Source organism: Ahaetulla prasina, chromosome 4, assembly GCF_028640845.1.
Source record: "Ahaetulla prasina isolate Xishuangbanna chromosome 4, ASM2864084v1, whole genome shotgun sequence".
Lineage (NCBI taxonomy): Eukaryota > Metazoa > Chordata > Lepidosauria > Squamata > Colubridae > Ahaetulla > Ahaetulla prasina.
Window position 1 is genome coordinate 44,533,807 of NC_080542.1, and position 17,173 is coordinate 44,550,979.

Consider the following 17,173-nt stretch of genomic DNA (forward strand, 5'->3'; position numbering starts at 1 on the left):
CTTTGGGACAGCCAGGTTGATTTTTTTGGGAAAGTCAATAGGGAAGATTGCAGATGGTCATCAGATGATCTCAGAACATTTTGCAAACCTGTTGTAAGTGGGATTGCCTAGATTGCAATCACACGACCACTAGGATGTTGCAACGGCCATAGATTCTATTCTGGTTGCCAGTCCTAGCAAAGATTTGAGATTTTATGATTTTAGAAATTGGGTGCTAGAAGGGACTAAAGACTAAGCATAAGAGGAAAAATGGGGAAAAGTATAAACTTGCCTCTGGTTTTTGGTTAGCATGGAGATTTCAAAATGACACAAAAGTTTACATATCCTAAAAGATTTTCAAAGAATGGGACTAGAAATTAGTAACTGCAATGTCAGTAATGCCAGTAATGATGTCTGCTTTTTATGGATAGATTATGTCCGTAAAATGTTAAATGTTCACAAATGTGAAACAAATTTTGCCTGATGCAGAAATATTAGAACCAGAAATATTGGATGATGATGATAAAATATTATTAATAATAATGATGATGTTGATTATAAGACAAACAAGGAAGCTAAAATGGAAACACAAACAAGTCAAGAGAATACCCAGATAAAAACTTCCTACTGGATGTACAAAAAAAAGTTAAAGCTTTGAGAATCAAAATAGAAATATGTATAATAAGCATTGGCTTGGATAATGACTTTTTAATAGATATACAGGTAGTCCTTGAGTTGGGAATGTAACGGAGCCTGCTCATTCCACTTATAACCCGAGGATTTATGGGAGTGAATCTCGTATCTTGCATAGGATCACTCCCTCCTTTCACCTATGCATTCACTAATCAGATGAGGCTCGTTAAGTGCACATGAGGTATTTCAAGGTGGGGAAGGCCATAGGGGGGCCTACTAATGGAACAGGCCACTTGCTTAAGATCAGTGCCTCCCCAACCCACTGAAATACCTCATGTTCCCCACAATTGCTTTCCCCACAACCTGTCATGCCGGGTCACTTAGGATATCTTGTGAAGATCTAGCAAGCAGTCGCCTCTCCAGCCTCTAAGCTGCGTGTGCCCCTCTGACATGGCATTTGGCCTTCATAGGCCTCGCCCAGCATGTTGCCGGCCGAAATGGAGCTTCTGAGAGGTGAATCTGACCCTCCGAGGCACCGTTCAGCCCTCCGTGGGCCTTCCCTGGCCCAGCACAGATCAAAATGGAACTTCTGCAGGCCATATCTGGCCCTCCATGGGCCTCCCCCAGCCCTTCGCAGGCCGAAATGGAGCTTCTGGGGGCTTGATCTTTGTATTCTTTCTTTCTGTTTCTCTTCTCTCTGAATTTAGTTTGTTTTTGCTTTTATTAAAAGCTTCAATAAAAATTACATATATAAGTAAGTTTATAAGCATGTTTAGCCAAATGTGTTTATAATTCCCTGGGGATACATTAAACAAAATAATATTATGAACAGCTCCATATAGGATGTGAAAAAACATGTGCATACCCTTAATCCCGAACACTTTAATCTGATATTCATTATAGGACTATATGCTGCCACATTTCTTACAAAATAATTCTGGAAACCAGAATCCAAGGTCTTCCTTGTTTCACTACACCCAATTTTATTTTATTTTATTTAGTTATTCAGTGTTCCATAGCAAGAACAATTTCTCTTCTGTATTAAAATTCTCAGTTATGTTCATGACTCCTTTCTTTTCCCATCCCAGAAAATCACAGATAATATCAAGGGAAAGGTATGCAGCATGGCAGTATGTGCTGTGGCTTGGCTTGTGGCTCATGTCCGAATGCTGGGCTTAGACGAACGAGAGAAGTCACTGCAGATGATTCGACAACTAGGCAACCCCCTATATGGCGAGAACACCCTGCAATTCTACAGTGAAAGGTAAACAGCAGATCTTGATCTGAACTCTGATCTCTTCAAGAAGAAAACATTGTACCCTGTATTTAAATCAGGCTTTTCCAACATTATTTTGGAGCACAGTCCTCATGATTCCCAGCCAGCATGTCCTATGACTAAGAATTAGAGGCACTTTACAGCACTTTAAAATACAGGGTGAAGGCTGCAAGAATTTTGTTTATTGTTCTAGCTTGAAACCAATCTGCATCTTCTCCTTATTGGCATGTTTATCATTTCAGTGTAAAAAAAGTATTTTATATAGAATTAAATTCTGAATCTCAAATTTTAATCCATTATTTACTTCATTATTTATACATTGTATTATTTGAAGTATGAAAACTGTAGTCTGTAGAATAGGGTAGTCTATAAAGAGTTAAGCAGGGGTATTTTTTGGATATTTCATTCCCCCAGCTATGTCTGATATGATTGTCCCAATTGTAGGCTATAGTGTTTTAAAAGTTTTTTCCTATTTCCTTTTGGAAAGGATTGGTTTAGAACTTTAATTACATAGCTACAGCCAAGCAAACCATAAAAGAAAACAAGTATAAAAACTGAATATTTATCCTCTTCCTTCCCTATCCAGAGTGGTGATCATGAGTTCAATCCTTGAGCACATGTGTGCTGATGTTGTTCAGCAGACAGCTGCACAGATTAAATTCCCGGCTACAGGAGTTGACACAATGCCCTATTGGAATCTTCTTCCTGCCAAAAAACCTATAAAAGAAGTGCTGATGGGTGTCTTCTCTAAAGTCCTGGAGAAAGGCTGGGTGGACAGCCATTCTATTCATATCTTTGATACACTATTACACATGGGTGGCGTCTATTGGTTCTGCAACAATCTTGTCAAGGTATGGAAAACATGAGAAATATAAGTGAAGATCAACAATTTGGAAGATTGAAAAAAAAAGATTTACTAAATTATCGGAATATCAAGATATTGGTAGTTACAATTTGTAATGGCTAGGCATCGTCTCCAGTGCCAGAGGCCATACTCATATCAGGCTAGTTGCTTGGAAATATTAGTGGGAGGCTTTTGTTAGGCTGTTGTAAGAACTAGTTCTGGCAAAATCGGAAGCAAATACCTTGAAACCAGGAATATTCTATTTCTAGAACAAGGAAGTAGTTATTTTTGTTCAAAAGAGGCATGCCTCAAGCTTATTGTGTTGCATGAACAGGAGAAAAAGCTGCATAATTTTGAACTTCTATTTCATTATAAATACAGCTTGCATTTAATACATAGCAGTCATGGGAATAGCTTCATTAGTTGTTCCCGTAAATTTACCACAAATCTGTGTTCTCCAATGCCTACTTTATTAAAGCAGATGAAGAGAAACCTGATGCGAATGGGTTTCTCTGAGGTTTTTAATTGGCATTGTGGGAACTGAATACTGGATTATAGGTCTTTGGTTTGATCACCACAGTTCTTATGTTCTTTCTCACCAAAGTATGGATCTTAGCATATTGAATGCATGAACTGTGTAAACCAGATTAGGATTTTCAGATGGTGGTGGATTAACACTGATTGCTGTAAATCAGTGGGAAATAAGGACACAGTTTATTTCTTTTTTTTCCTTTGCATTATTTTTGCTGCCTCTCTTCTTTTTTCAGGAACTCCTGAAAGAGACACGGAAAGAGCATGCAATGAGAGCCGTGGAGTTGCTCTATTCTATTTTTTGTCTGGACATGCAGCAGCTCACACTCACCCTCTTGGGACACATCTTGCCCAATTTGCTTACGGACTCTTCCAAATGGCATATGCTAATGGACCCACCAGGCAAGGCCCTTGCCAAGTAAGAGACAGATCTCAATGAACTACACCAAAAAACTAGATATCTGCGAGCCGAAACTTAATACATAGAGGCTTTGTGATTGTTTTGTTATTCTGGAAATGGGACAAATATTGTATTGTGTTATTTCCTCCTGGAAATTCTGCATAGTCAGCTTTTTTATGTTACGATTACAAATGAGGGCATTCCATTGAGTATTAAAGGAGTGTGAAATAATGATAATCAAAAGCTTTATTATTTTGCTGGAATATAACAAGACTTTAATGTAGATTAAAGTATATACTCTTATGAATTGTATATTTTTAAATGCAAAGCTAGACCCTTTAGCCCTTCCTTAAGGACTTGTTAGTCCTTTATCCAACTGCTAGACCTTGTTAGAAAAGGTATTATGATGTCTTGGGATCACAGGACACCATCTTGTCTTCAGAACTATATTCTCCCAATGAAAAACAAATCTTGCAGTGAAAAGAGTGATATATATTAACTCATTTCAAGTTATTGAGTCTCTTAGTCTTCACCAACCTGCAAATCCCAATACATTTGGAGGACACCAGATTGAGAAAAATTGCTTCACAGTTGTAGGAGTGAACCATTACTAGAATTTTTTCTCCTAGTACACAGACTTTTCTATTGGTCAGCATTGCAGTTTTCTTTTCTGTGATAGCAGTGAATGTTTGGGGTTTGGGTCCAGTACAGGAATGAATCCTATTTATTTATTTATTGACAGAAAGAAAAATTTAAATATGGTGTAGGATTCCGTGATTTCCTTATACAATTTGAGGTTGTCAACCCATTTCCTAGATCTTGTAAAAAATGGAAGAAGTTGCCTTGAAGTTGACTTTCTTTTTGTCCCCTATCAGGTTATCTGTGTGGTGTGCTTCCAGTTCTTATTCCTCCCACAATAAGGGACAGGTATCTCCCTGGCAACGAAAGAGGCACCGAGAAGACATAGAGGTACACTGGAATTACTCTGTGACGGGGTCCCCAGTCTCTGGGCTGCAATCAGTACTGGACCTCAGCCATGTGAGAAGTGGACTAGTGTGCACAAGTGCATAACTCATGTGAGCGGCAGACTGATATACGCCCGCATGTGTGTGCACCTCCACTTGCAGTCAGGCTGCATGCGAATACATGTGCGTGCTGGTCCACCGCTCACAAGAGTTGAATTGTATGTGCGCTGGCCCACTGTTTGCATGGCTAGTTCCCTTCTCCCCCCTGCCAGGCCGCCAAGCCGCAAAGTTGGGGACCGCTACTCTAAGATATTGGGGAAAAAGTAAAAAGGCTGGAGATTGAGCAGAGGGAATGAAGTTGGTAAATTTAAAAATATAAGAAAGAATGCTTGAGAATAGAGGCAAGAATGTTTTGAAAAAAAGCACAGTATTGTTGTGATTAAATAACTTGTTGCAGGCATTTTTAGTTGTAATATATAAATATTTATCTGATATTTTTTTATATAAAAATCCACAATAGAAAAAAGATGTTGAGATTCTAGAAAGGGTTCAGAGAAGAACAACGAAGATGATTAGGGGGTTGGAGGCTAAAATATTTGAAAAATGGTTGCAGGAATTGGATATATCTACTGAAAAGAAGGACTAAGGGTGACATAACAATTTTCCAATATTTGTGGGAACTGTCACAGAAAAGAGAGGGGGTCAACATATTTTCCGAAGCCTCTAAAGGCAGAACAAGAAGAAAGTTATCAAAGAGAGATCCAACCTAGAACTAAGGAGAAATTTCCTAACAGAACAATTCACTGGTGGAATGGCTTGCAAGTGGGTGCTTATCATTGGAGGTATTTAAACAGAGATTTGACAGCCATTTGTCTGGAATGGCATAGGGCAGTGTTGGAGAACCTTTTCGGCACCAAGTGCCGAAATAGGAGAGCACATGCACAGGGGAGCACCAGAAACTGGAAGAGCAGTTGCGTGCCAGGAAGCTGAGCTTCCAGTTTCTGGCATGCACATATGCACCGGTCACCTGGTCTTCTAGCTTCTGTTGTGCATGCACACTCGAAGACCAGCTGTGCGCCGGAAACCCAAAGCTCAGCTTCCCGACACGTCCATGCATGCCAGGGAGCTGCTCTTTTGGTTTCTGGCACTCCCGCCCACATGTGCCAGTAAGAGCAACAGGGCACAACTGATGTGCCCGGAGAGATGGCTTTGTGTGCCACTTCCGGCACGCATGCCATAGGTTCGCCATCACGGGCATAGGGTCTCCTGCTTGAACAGAAGGCTGGACTAGAAGACCTCCAAGTCCCTTCCAACTCTGGCAATCAATATTCTGTATCTTCATAATATTAGATAGGAGTATGGGACTTTTGAAATTGCACCAAGGACAATGGCTCACTCTGAGATCTAAGACATGAATATATCTTGACTGAAATAAATAATTAGTTTTTGTTAAGGTGAAGGTTGGTCGTTATTAATTCTGATCATAGAAATTATGTCTTATTTTTTCTTCTCAAACCATATAAGCTAGAAGCTTAGTACCTTAAAAAAACACCCCAAAGCCAGCCTCTTTTTCAAAACATTTTGAAAAGACATATCCAGTATTGTGGGTTCAGACCTCAGAATACACATAGTAGCATCGATGACCATTTCTAACATATTGTCCTCTTTTCATTTAAAAATAGAAGTGCAGAAACAGAATGAGAGGATTCCATGCCACTAGCTTGGGGCAGCCAGCAGGCCTCTGCCAACTTTGCTATTGTTTCCTTTTCTCTTCTACTCCCCCCCCCTTTTTCCCCCCCTGTACTTTCGGCAGGGTCTATGTCATAGACTCTATGATGACCCGTTCCTGCTTAGCTTGAGGCAGCAGGGGCAGCCTTCTCACCACCAACTCAGTACTGCCATTTCTTTGCAGGATATCTCAACACAGGAAAGTCACTGCAGGGATAACTTGCTGTGGGTGCTGGATGGAGAGTGAGATGAACAAGCAGGTTGTCAGAGGGCGGTTGAGGTAGGTTGGCTCCGTCCCAAACCAAATCGGCAATTTGGCTGTAGCGGGGGATAAGGTGGAGGGTTGGGGAGGCAGCAGCAGGCAGGGGTAAGTGTTGAGGCTCTGCAAGGTTTCTTTAAAGCAACAGGGGTCTGCAAGGTTGTTTTCCTAAAGTGCCAAGGCTCTGCAAGGTTTCTTTTAAAGCCACAGGGCTTGTAGAGTGGTGCAGCCCAAGACTCTGCAAGACTCAGAGGCAACAGTGGGGAGCATCAAAATAGGAAGCGCCCACCTGCCATTGCCTTCCCACACTCCACCTCATCCTCTGCTGCAGCCAAACTGCATTTGTGGCGGAGCCAACCTACCTCCGCCCCCCTCTGAGAGCCTGCTTGCTTGTCTGGCTCTCCATTCAGCACTGGCAGCAAATTATCCCCACAGCGACTTTCCGGTGTTGAGATATTCTGCAAAGAAATGGTGGCACTGAGTTGATGGTGGTGAGAAGGCTGCCCCTTGCTGGCTGCCTCAAGCTAAGCAGGAACAAATCATAATAGACTATGCAGGGGGGGGGAAAGGGGATGGTGTTGGTTTTGCTGGAAATAGAAGAGAAAGGAAACAATAAAAAAACCAATAAAGAAATGTCTTCTAAACTTCATCACACCAAATTATTATATTAACTCTTCACCTTATAAAGTTACAGATAAAAATTTCTTCTCCCTATACCTCCTAGCTTTTTCTATACTCAATCCAAAAATCATCATCTTCTCAATCTTGGTTCATCAAAAAGTCTGCTGGGAGCCACCAAAAATATCAAATAGCTTATCCATGTTCAAATAGTCCAACTTTATATGACGTCACAGGATTTGATCTTTCAGCACTCTTCAATATTTAAAAGAAGTCTTCAAAGTTTTCACCACCCACTTTCCAAATTGCATGAAGTAACATCATTAAGAGGATTTCTTCTTGGAGCCGTTCCATATCCAGATTTGTTTCTTCCTATAAAGGGGCATCGTGCAGAATTTCTTCTTCTCATTATCCATTCATCAAGCCTCAGTTTTTAATAAGGACTTAGTTCCATTTCAGTTGTTTCCCAACAGTATATTGATTATATACATGTTTCTCAAGTCTTAAGAGCCATGGTGGTGCATGGTTAGAATGTATTACTGGAGGGCTAACACACTGCTCACTCCAGAAGTTCAATTCTGACCCGCTCAAGGTTGACTCAGCCTTCCACCCTTCCAAGGTGGGTAAAATGAGGACCCAGATTGTTGGGGGCAATATGCTGACTATGTAAACCACTTAGAGAGGGTTGTAAAGCACCATGAAGCAGTATATAGGTCTAAGTGCAATTACTATGGTTATTGGGATTATATCAAAAATAACCAATTTCAAATCTGATCTCCTGCTCCATTTAAAACTTTCTTAAATCAAAATATTTTTTCTGCGTTTTTCTTATTTTGAATTTTTGAGGCTATTTATCAAATAAAACCTTAATTATGACCAAAGTCTGACATAAAAAGAGTGGGGCACAAAGAATTTAAAAACAATGCGTATAATAAAAATATAACAAATTATAATAAAAAGGTAGGTGTTTAAAACTGGTTTCTGGCACAGATCATCTGACGTATTTTGAATGCTGTTCTGTAGAACCTGGCAATATTATATGTTGTAGCAGAGTTCATAGGTAGAAGCAACAGGGAAGTGTAAATTTGTTCTCACCAGGTGTCAAATTAAGTTTGCCATTTGAAGGTCTTTAATATCTGAAAAAATAATTAAATTGAACATTTCCCAAATGATTAGGGAGTAAATTTGATTGGGTTTCTGTCCGTGGAAGTCTCCCTGACTGCTTAGAACACAGATGTCATCTCTCTCATCTTAGAATCAAACCCAGCTATTGTACAGCCCTTGTAATTATAGTCATTGCAGTTGTAAGTTGAGGTGCCTGTGTGATTGGACCCATTGTTTTTACTGCTTTTGTGACACTCGCTAAAGTGGTTATAAACTCAAATCTTAGGGTCATTAAAAGATTAACACAATAAATAACCAGATCAAAGTGGAAAAAAATGTCACCAATCTTATCACATGACTTTGAAACTTTGCAGTCTGTCGTAAAAGCAAGCCAAAAATGCCAAGTGCCAAAAATGCTGGGATATGCTGTGGGTAAAATTCAATGTTTTATGACAGCCAAAAGTCCTTTACAGGCCACACATTGCTCGTTCCAAGATCCTATTAATTTCGAACAGTCATTAAATGAATCATGGTAAGTTGACAATTAACTGTAAAAACTATGGCTTTTCAGGTATTGAACTACATTACCAAGATCTTCCTTGAAGAGCTATGCTGACTAGGCTTATTATGAATTATAGTTTAGTAACAACTATTTATTTATTTATTTATTTTTCACATTTTTATACCGCCCTTCTCTGAGGACTCAGGGCGATGTACAGTATAGATAAAACATAAATACCAAAAAAATTTAAAATACAATATTCATTAAAAATCTAATTCAATAAGCTGAGTATTTAAAATAAGTGTGTAAAATTATAAAAATAAATTAAAAACCCCTTAAAAACCCCACTAACAAACCCTCGATTAAAATTTATCGTTAGGCCAGCCCTGCTTGGTGAAAGAAGAAAGTTTTGAGCTCGCGCTTAAAGGTCCGAAGATGAGGGAGAAGACGTAGTCCCACAGGTAGATCCTTCCACAGGACCGGAGCCCCCACAGAGAACGCTCTTCCCCTGGGGGCCGCCAGCCGACATTGTTTGGCCGACGGCACCCCAAGGAGGCCCTCCCTGTGAGAGCGCACCGGTCGATGGAAGGCTACTGGTGGCAGCAGGCGGTCCCATAAATATCCCGGTCCCATTACTAGGAGCTGTAATTACCATTATACATTAGGTCAATTTTCACTTATCTTGGTCCTGCAAGATAAATCGGTATTATGTTCATATGTTTGCAGAAGGAGCGTTAGGGCAGCAGTGATCTTTGAATCAGAGACTCATCCGCCACAACTCAGGTGCTTAACTATCATACATTTCTTATACTTTTACTAACTTTCCACTCACTTGTCTTCATACATTGCAAAAGAAGGAAGTATCAAAATACAGTGTGCGTGAATCATCCTTAATTAGGCTGCTTGACATAGAATCTGAGTTTGTACTACAAGCTCATACTTGAATGGAAGGATGAGGCCCAGAATGCCTGCTTTGGTTTGTGTTTTGTTAAAAGTAACTGCAGTTTGGTCTTGGGTGTGGGGGTCATCCTCTTCCAGGATTACATCAGTCTTTTTCCACTGGATGATACTCAGCCATCAAAACTCATGCGCCTGCTCAGCTCCAACGAGGAAGATACGAGCGTTCTGTCTAGCCCCAGTAAGTGGAACCACGGTGAGGAATCTTTTCTGGAACTTGCCACATTCAGCTCATTCAGCTTGCTTGTTGTCTGTCCCCCTTCCCCCCACCCACCCCAATGCTTAGAGAGAACACTACAGAAAAAGAAAACCAGGAAAAGGCTATCAAATGAAAAATTACTGTGACAGCAAAACATTTACAGCATTAGTCAGAGCTTCATAGAAATGGAGAATATGATTGTTCATCACCTTGGATTCTTGCCCAATTTTTGTTGTTGTCATAGTATTTGCGATTTCCTCTTATTTCATTATGCTTTCTTGCGATTTCTCTTTTTCCTCTATAACTTTGCAATTTGGGAGTTTTTAATGTGCTGTTTCTTCCTTTCATTGAAGTGGTTTAAGATTCCTCTTTCTTTTCTGCTGTAATAGTATAGGAAAAACAAAAGGCAATAGCCATAAATAATCAAGAGTAAATGTATGTATGTGTGTGGGGGGGGGGAGTCATGACAGAACTGGAATTATAACCTTCCTTTCTAATTTGAATTCTGTCATGGCTCTCTCTCTCCCCCCCCCCCCAATAATTCTTGAATATATAGGTCTACTCTATTTATTCTTACTTATAGAGCAGGGGTCTCCAACCTTGGTCCCTTTAAGACTTGTGGATGGGACTCTGGGAGTTGAAGTCCACAAGTCTTAAAGGGACAAAGGTTGGGGACCCCTGTTATAGAGCATAGATCTATTCTTGGTTATAAAGTTAAGTCTACTCTTGAAGCTGATTAACCAAGTAAATGGCCTGAGTTAAAATGACTTTAGCTTAATTGTGAACCATTTCAAAATTATCTGTGATCAGAAACAGATGTTTTCCTCCAAGAGGAGACAACAGACGGGAGTAGCAGAAAAGGCAGTTGTAGCCTTGTCTAGACTCATCTGATAACATACAGCAGCCATAACAAAGATAATATTTTGCATTTATATTGGTCTTTCCCAAGCTAGTGCTCTCCAAAACTGCTGGGCTACAATTCTCATAATTCATAGCCAGCTGGTCTTGGGAATTATAATCTGGCTTATATAAAGGACAACCATTTGGCAAAGACTGAATTATATAATACCTGTTTAAACCGTTTCATGTACCACCTTCTCTAATTCCTCTGATAATCCCTAAATATTTATCAGTGTTGTTATCTCCATTGTTACGAAGCTGGCTGAATAAGTTTCTCTGATGGTGATGTTTACGTCTGAAGATTCCAATGGAACACTGTAAAATATTTTAATACTACTGTTAAAGTTGAGTTGAATAATACCATCAGACATTCAGAACGACAGCCTGCTTCATTAATTTGATTTGTTTAATAATGATAAAACAGAAATCCAGCAGCAACCTATTTTGGTCACTGAACGCTCTGTGACTGATTGCCACAAAAGGGGAAATGTCAGGAAATTCTGTTTAGGCAAGTCTCCTTGACTGAAAGGCACATGTAAGCTTTAGAAAGAATGCAGTAGACTCTATCACAAAATGGTTGCCTTTTGCAGTTTACAAAAACCTACTCATTAGAAGACAAATTTGGGAAAGGGGTTCCTGCCAGATTCCATCTAGTATGTTCTTGACCACTGTAAGTGTATCTTTTGTATCTTTTTTGTGGGGACATTCATAAGCAAAATATTGGGCTGCAGCCATGTCATTTTTTAAAGTGCTTATGAGCCTTAATGAGGCTTAGAGATTTTAATTATAAAGATTAAGCTTGATCCTAATACACACACACACACACACACACACACAAACAAACACATCATTACAATTAAAAGCATCTAACAAAATTCAGGCTGGCAGAGTGTTGATTGGCCTATAGAAATATATGGGCATACATTGACTAAACATGATGTGGTAAAAAGTCTTCCTTGTTTTGTCTGTTTCTTCATAGGTGAGTTTCTAGTTATGGAAATGGGTTTGTTTCTTTTTTTTTTCCAGCAGACCGCACAATGAGCACTTCGCTTTCTGCCTCACAACTCCACACAGTCAGCATGCGCGATCCCCTCAACAGAGTTCTTGGTAAGTTCTTCAGTTTTTACTAAAAGTGCCAGGAGTAAAATTCCCCAAGGAGGCCAAAAGATTATTTTGGCCAGCACTCGGTATTGTGCAGGGGCTTGCCAAACAAAGGTATAATTAGGACCTTTGTTAGAGAGATCTCAAATATTTTATTTCGGTCCAAGACCAGAAAAGCGGAAAGAAAGCATCATATGCACTACAGCAAAATCTGTGTGACATCTAAATGCCAAAGAAATTATAACCAATTGTATAAAGCAGAGTTTGAAAGGTGCCATTTCAGCCTGGAATTATACAAAGAAATAGTTTCCAGAACAATAACCTAGTTATTCCATGGCAAAAGTGCAGCAAAGAGTTTTGAGGTATCTTCTTCATAATTTCTGAGGTGAGAATCAATACTGTACGTAGTTTTCCAAATCACATGGCAAGGTGTGCTGGTCAGCAGAATGTTTTATGGCTAGAAATCAAAGACAAGGGGTTCCTCTACTGTATGCTGAGTCCTTCAAGTGAGCTTTGGGATGTTAACAATAATTATCCAGTTACCTTAACCACTCAGTTTTACATTCTTGTTCACCCTTGTTATAGGACACATGGAAATGATACTGCTGATACTGCTTTCTTGTTATAACAATGTTATAACAATGTTATAACAAGTCTAACTATTACCAAGCCTTTTTGAGTTTGAAATGCAAGCATGTTTTTTGTTCATATGTTTGTCTGAATTCTGGAATCAGTGAGAAAAGCTGGCATCTCAAAAGTTCAATGAGTGATTTACACAGTTAGATCATACTTTTGAATAGTGAATAGTGAAAGAAAAATATTTTATAGTGTTAAACACCACAAGATATTTAAAAAACAGTAATGCAAATCAATCACTATTTGGAGAGGACAAAACTAAAATGGGGTAAAGAATGAAACTTCAAATTAAATAAATTTTTAGCTTTAGATTCACCAGAATGGCATTTTTAGAAATTCATGGTACTTAGAATGAATAATCGCTCAGCTTTGCTTTTACCGATTAAACAAAAATTAAGTCTCATTGTTCAGGTCACCATCCTCCAAACTAACAAAAATGGGAGATGACTGTTTTACCATAATGAACTAAGATGGATTTTATTAACATCTTTTTTTTATAAGCTGTTACTTCTGAAAAGTATGCAAAACCTTGCCTCTGAATTGAAAAATCCTAACAGCTAACATTTTGAACTGGTGTGTTAACATAGGGCTCATGCCAAAGAAAGAATAAATAAAAGAAACTCTTCAATGTAATGGATGTCAAGTAATTGCTTGTAAGCAGACTTCTTAAGAAATATATTTCACTGACTTATTTCTGAATCAATGTTCATGAGCTTATACTTTGTGAGATAGAACTGTGATCTAAGAAAGCTGTTTTAAATCTAAATACTACACCAAATTCATTGTTGTGGCCTTACAACAGATGTAATTTTTTTGAAACCAATATGGAACTACCAGAGGTGGGTTGCAGCAGGTTCTGACCAGTTCTGGAGAATTTTGGAAATTTTGGAAGTGGAAATTTTGAGTAGTTTGGAGAACTAGTAGTAAAAATTCTGACTGGCGCCGCCCACATCTATTCTCTGCTTCCTGAGTCCCAGCTAATTGGGAGGAAATGGGAATTTTGCAGTAACCTTCACCTGGAGTCAGGTGGGAATGGAGATTTTGCAGTATCTTTCCCCTGCTCACCCACCAAGCCATGCCACGCCCACCAAGCCATACCCATAGAACCGGTAGTAAAAAAATTTGAAACCCACCACTGGGAATTACTAATTCAGCAGATGGCAACTCCTAGGCCCCTTAGCGGGTCTTAAAAAAAGCTAAGCAGAACTAGAAATACCAAGGAGGCAGTGGCAAACCAGAAATGTGAGTATTTGTAGTTACAAAAAAACCAAGCTTGGCTCAAGAAAAGCTGAACATTCATCCTGATTTTGATGCCTCGTAGGATTATCTGCTGCTGTGTATGCCACCCAAGGACAATTATTATTTATTTTCCCATATGCATTCTATTCCCCAGCCAATCTCTTCTTGCTGATCTCCTCCATTTTGGGAGCCAAGACAGCTGGAACACATACCCAGTTTGTGCAATGGTTCATGGAGGAGTGTGTGGATTGCTTGGAACAAGGAAGCCGTGGCAGCATCCTACAGTTTATGCCTTTCACCATGGTAAGCCGGTTCCATTTTTTTATTAGGCAAGACGCCATTATTCTTCAAACTTCCCTTTTGAGTGTGTCTTCTTAACGGTGCCCTCTGTAGCATGCCCTTAATAAATAGTCTCCCATTAGATATTTTTTCCCCAATAATTACCAGATTCTCGGCTACTTCCATCCAGACCACAATCTTCTGGTCAGGATGGGGTGTTTTTTCAAGCAGAGTTACTTTCTACATTCGCATAATAGATTTTTGTATTTTTGAATACAAAACTTATCTTAAAGTATCACTTCCAAAGTGATTTCTTCTGGATTTCATTGTTATTGGGGACAAGGGGTTCTAAAGCACCAGCCATCTCTGATTTGCAAATTGTAGGAATTTCTCCTTTGTATGTTGTTCGATTTTTCTGACACTAGGGGGAGGCAGTTTGCAAAATATTGAAAGCAATTGGAATGTTTTAAGTGGGGATCATTTGTATATTACCTGAAATTAGGCCCATTGCAGAGTATTATGTTAGAGGTAAACCTGCAGTGGGTTGCAGAATAAAGTCCCTAATCTTTAGATGTTAGAAAATGAAATGTATTAATTTTGTTGGTGTTAAAAATGCAAGAAAATAAAAGAATGGCATATTTTATCTATATAAATGTTATTACTAAAAGTTGTATGGAGATATTACAAATACTATAAATATTTATAAGTATTTCTTGATTCCAGACATGTTTTTTAAAAAGCTCAAATCAAACCCAGTATCTCCATATTTGTATAAAATCTATTAAGGGAATGGTACAATCAGTTCTTTATTTTGAGGAAAAATGCTTCATAGACAGAGCCAAATCCCAGTTTTATCCCATGGGAGAATATGTTCTTCTATGCAAACTAAAATCTGAGATTATCTTCCCCTCCAGCCTACTCTTGCCCTTTAAGTTATAAACAGTATGCTCCTACACACTGAGGATGCAAATATATCCTCCCCCCCCCCAAAAAAATTAGGGTAGATCCTAACTATTACTAACTGCCAGGATAAGGACCTTTGCTAGAAAGTTGCTCTCATAAACTTCTTGATTAGAAATAGGTTTCACTAGTAAAACTAACTCACGTAGGCTGTTCTTCATTCTTACTCACGTCTACAATTTTTACCTTACTCTTTACCAACCATAAAATTCTGAATAATATGCAGTATAGGGCAATATAAAACTCAGACTAACCAAAAAGCAAAGAGAACGAAGAAACCCAGATCAGGAAATTCATATCATTTCCTTTTAAAAATTCTCACATAATTTTCTTTAATATTTTCAATAACAGTTTATTTTAATTATTAATACTTATATTTGTATGATACTGGTCCAAGATAATAAATATTTACATATGCATTAATCAATACACATACATCCATTTTCAGAGCTTGACATGTGGAACTCAACATTACTTATAGATAAGTGATTTAGTTTTTACAAATTGATTATTCAGAGAGATGTGGGCTAGTTGGAGGAGGCTTTTTGCTACTGTATGCCTTTGGTCAATTGATTTATTTGTTATTCCTGGCCAGGTGTCGGAATTGGTGAAAGCATCAAATATGTCCAGCCCTAAAATCGTACTGGCCATCACAGACCTCAGCTTGCCTCTGGGCCGTCGAGTGGCTGCTCAAGCCATTTCTGCCTTATGATCCTCCCATTTACCTTACAAAGGCCAGAGGCAAAATCACAAGAGACAGGAAACGGTGGAGAAAACTCTTTTCAAAGCTGTTCCACAGAAGCAGGAGCTGCAACTCTGAGAGATACTGATGAAGCACATAACCAAGTTAGCTTCCAGTGCAATCCAGAAGTCTCCAACAGGAACTTGCCAGGATTGCTATTCCAAATATTGAACTTTTTTTTTTTTTTGCTTTCAAATAGCATTATCCACAGTGCCAGTTACACACCTCTCTTTAAGTTGTTCATTAATATTTGTAGAATAAAATAAAAAATATTTTGATTTGCCTTATTTTATAAGCAATACTTTTCTCCTATTTATTTTCAAATGTCCAAAAGGAGCTGCATTCTTGGTCAACGTGATTGGAACCAGATATTATTGATATACATTTTTAAATTGACAAATTATCATTGGTTTCAAAAAACAGTTGCATATTTTTAAAAAATTGCATAGATCTTTATCAAAAATTGCTAATATATTTGTTGTCAAGAAAGATCTGAATTTAGGAGGCTATCATTCTTTTCTTTTCTGTCTACCAACTTTCATATTTTCATAGCTTTTGGAAGTCTGAATTGTTTTATAATGCTAAAGAATAACCTCTTTCGGCTTTTTCTTAAATATAAATAGTCCTCAACTTGCAACAGGTCATTTAGTATCTATTTGAAGTTACAACAGCACTGAAAAAAGTGACTTACAACTGTTTTTCACACTGACCGTTGTAACTTCCCTATTATCATGTGATCCAAATTCAGATGCTTGGCAATTGACTCATATGATGGTTGCAGTGTCCTGGGATTGTGTGATCACCTTTTGCAATTTTCTGACATGCAAACTCAGTGGGGAAGTCAATAGATTCACTTAACAACTGTGTGACAAATTTAAAACAGTTGCAGTAATTCACTTAAGAGCTGCAAGAAAGGTCATAAATTGGGGCTACACTCACTCAACAACTGTCTCACTTATTAATAGAAATGTTGAACTTAGTCGTAAGTCGAGGACTGTTGTAGAATTATGTTCAAAACACAAAGCTGCTGGATTTGCTTATTTTACATCACAGATACAAAGTTTGATGAATTGGTGAATTGATGAATCAACATAATGGCTTTAGAGTTGATTCTGATATATATATATATATATATATATATATATATATATATATATATATATATATATATATATATATATATATATATATATATATGTTTTCTGAAGTTTTCGCGGGTGTTTGTATGTAGGTCTTTGGTTATTCGGGTGTTTACAGCTTAGTGCTTCTAGGATAATTTCTCCTAGAAGCACTAAGCTGTAAACACCTAACCCCCCCCACA

The 17,173-nt window shown here is 38.4% G+C and overlaps 1 protein-coding gene across 5 annotated transcripts in view; it reads left to right on the forward strand.

Moving 5' to 3' along the window:
• Nucleotides 1–16,131, forward strand: part of MED24 (mediator complex subunit 24) — an 87,249-nt gene extending 71,118 nt beyond the window's left edge. For 2 of the 5 annotated variants that reach the window (XM_058181535.1, XM_058181536.1), the window contains exons 19-26: nt 1,701–1,876; nt 2,475–2,739; nt 3,500–3,681; nt 4,539–4,632; nt 9,878–9,992; nt 11,922–12,002; nt 14,026–14,174; nt 15,706–16,131. In XM_058181535.1, coding sequence (XP_058037518.1) covers nt 1,701–1,876; nt 2,475–2,739; nt 3,500–3,681; nt 4,539–4,632; nt 9,878–9,992; nt 11,922–12,002; nt 14,026–14,174; nt 15,706–15,822 — 1,179 coding nt within the window. In that variant the 3' untranslated portion in view covers nt 15,823–16,131. The remainder of the gene's footprint in view (nt 1–1,700; nt 1,877–2,474; nt 2,740–3,499; nt 3,682–4,538; nt 4,633–9,877; nt 9,993–11,921; nt 12,003–14,025; nt 14,175–15,705) is intronic. The other 3 variants (XM_058181537.1, XM_058181538.1, XM_058181539.1) reach the window with 3 other exon arrangements.
• The last annotated feature ends 1,042 nt before the right edge of the window (nt 16,132–17,173 follow it).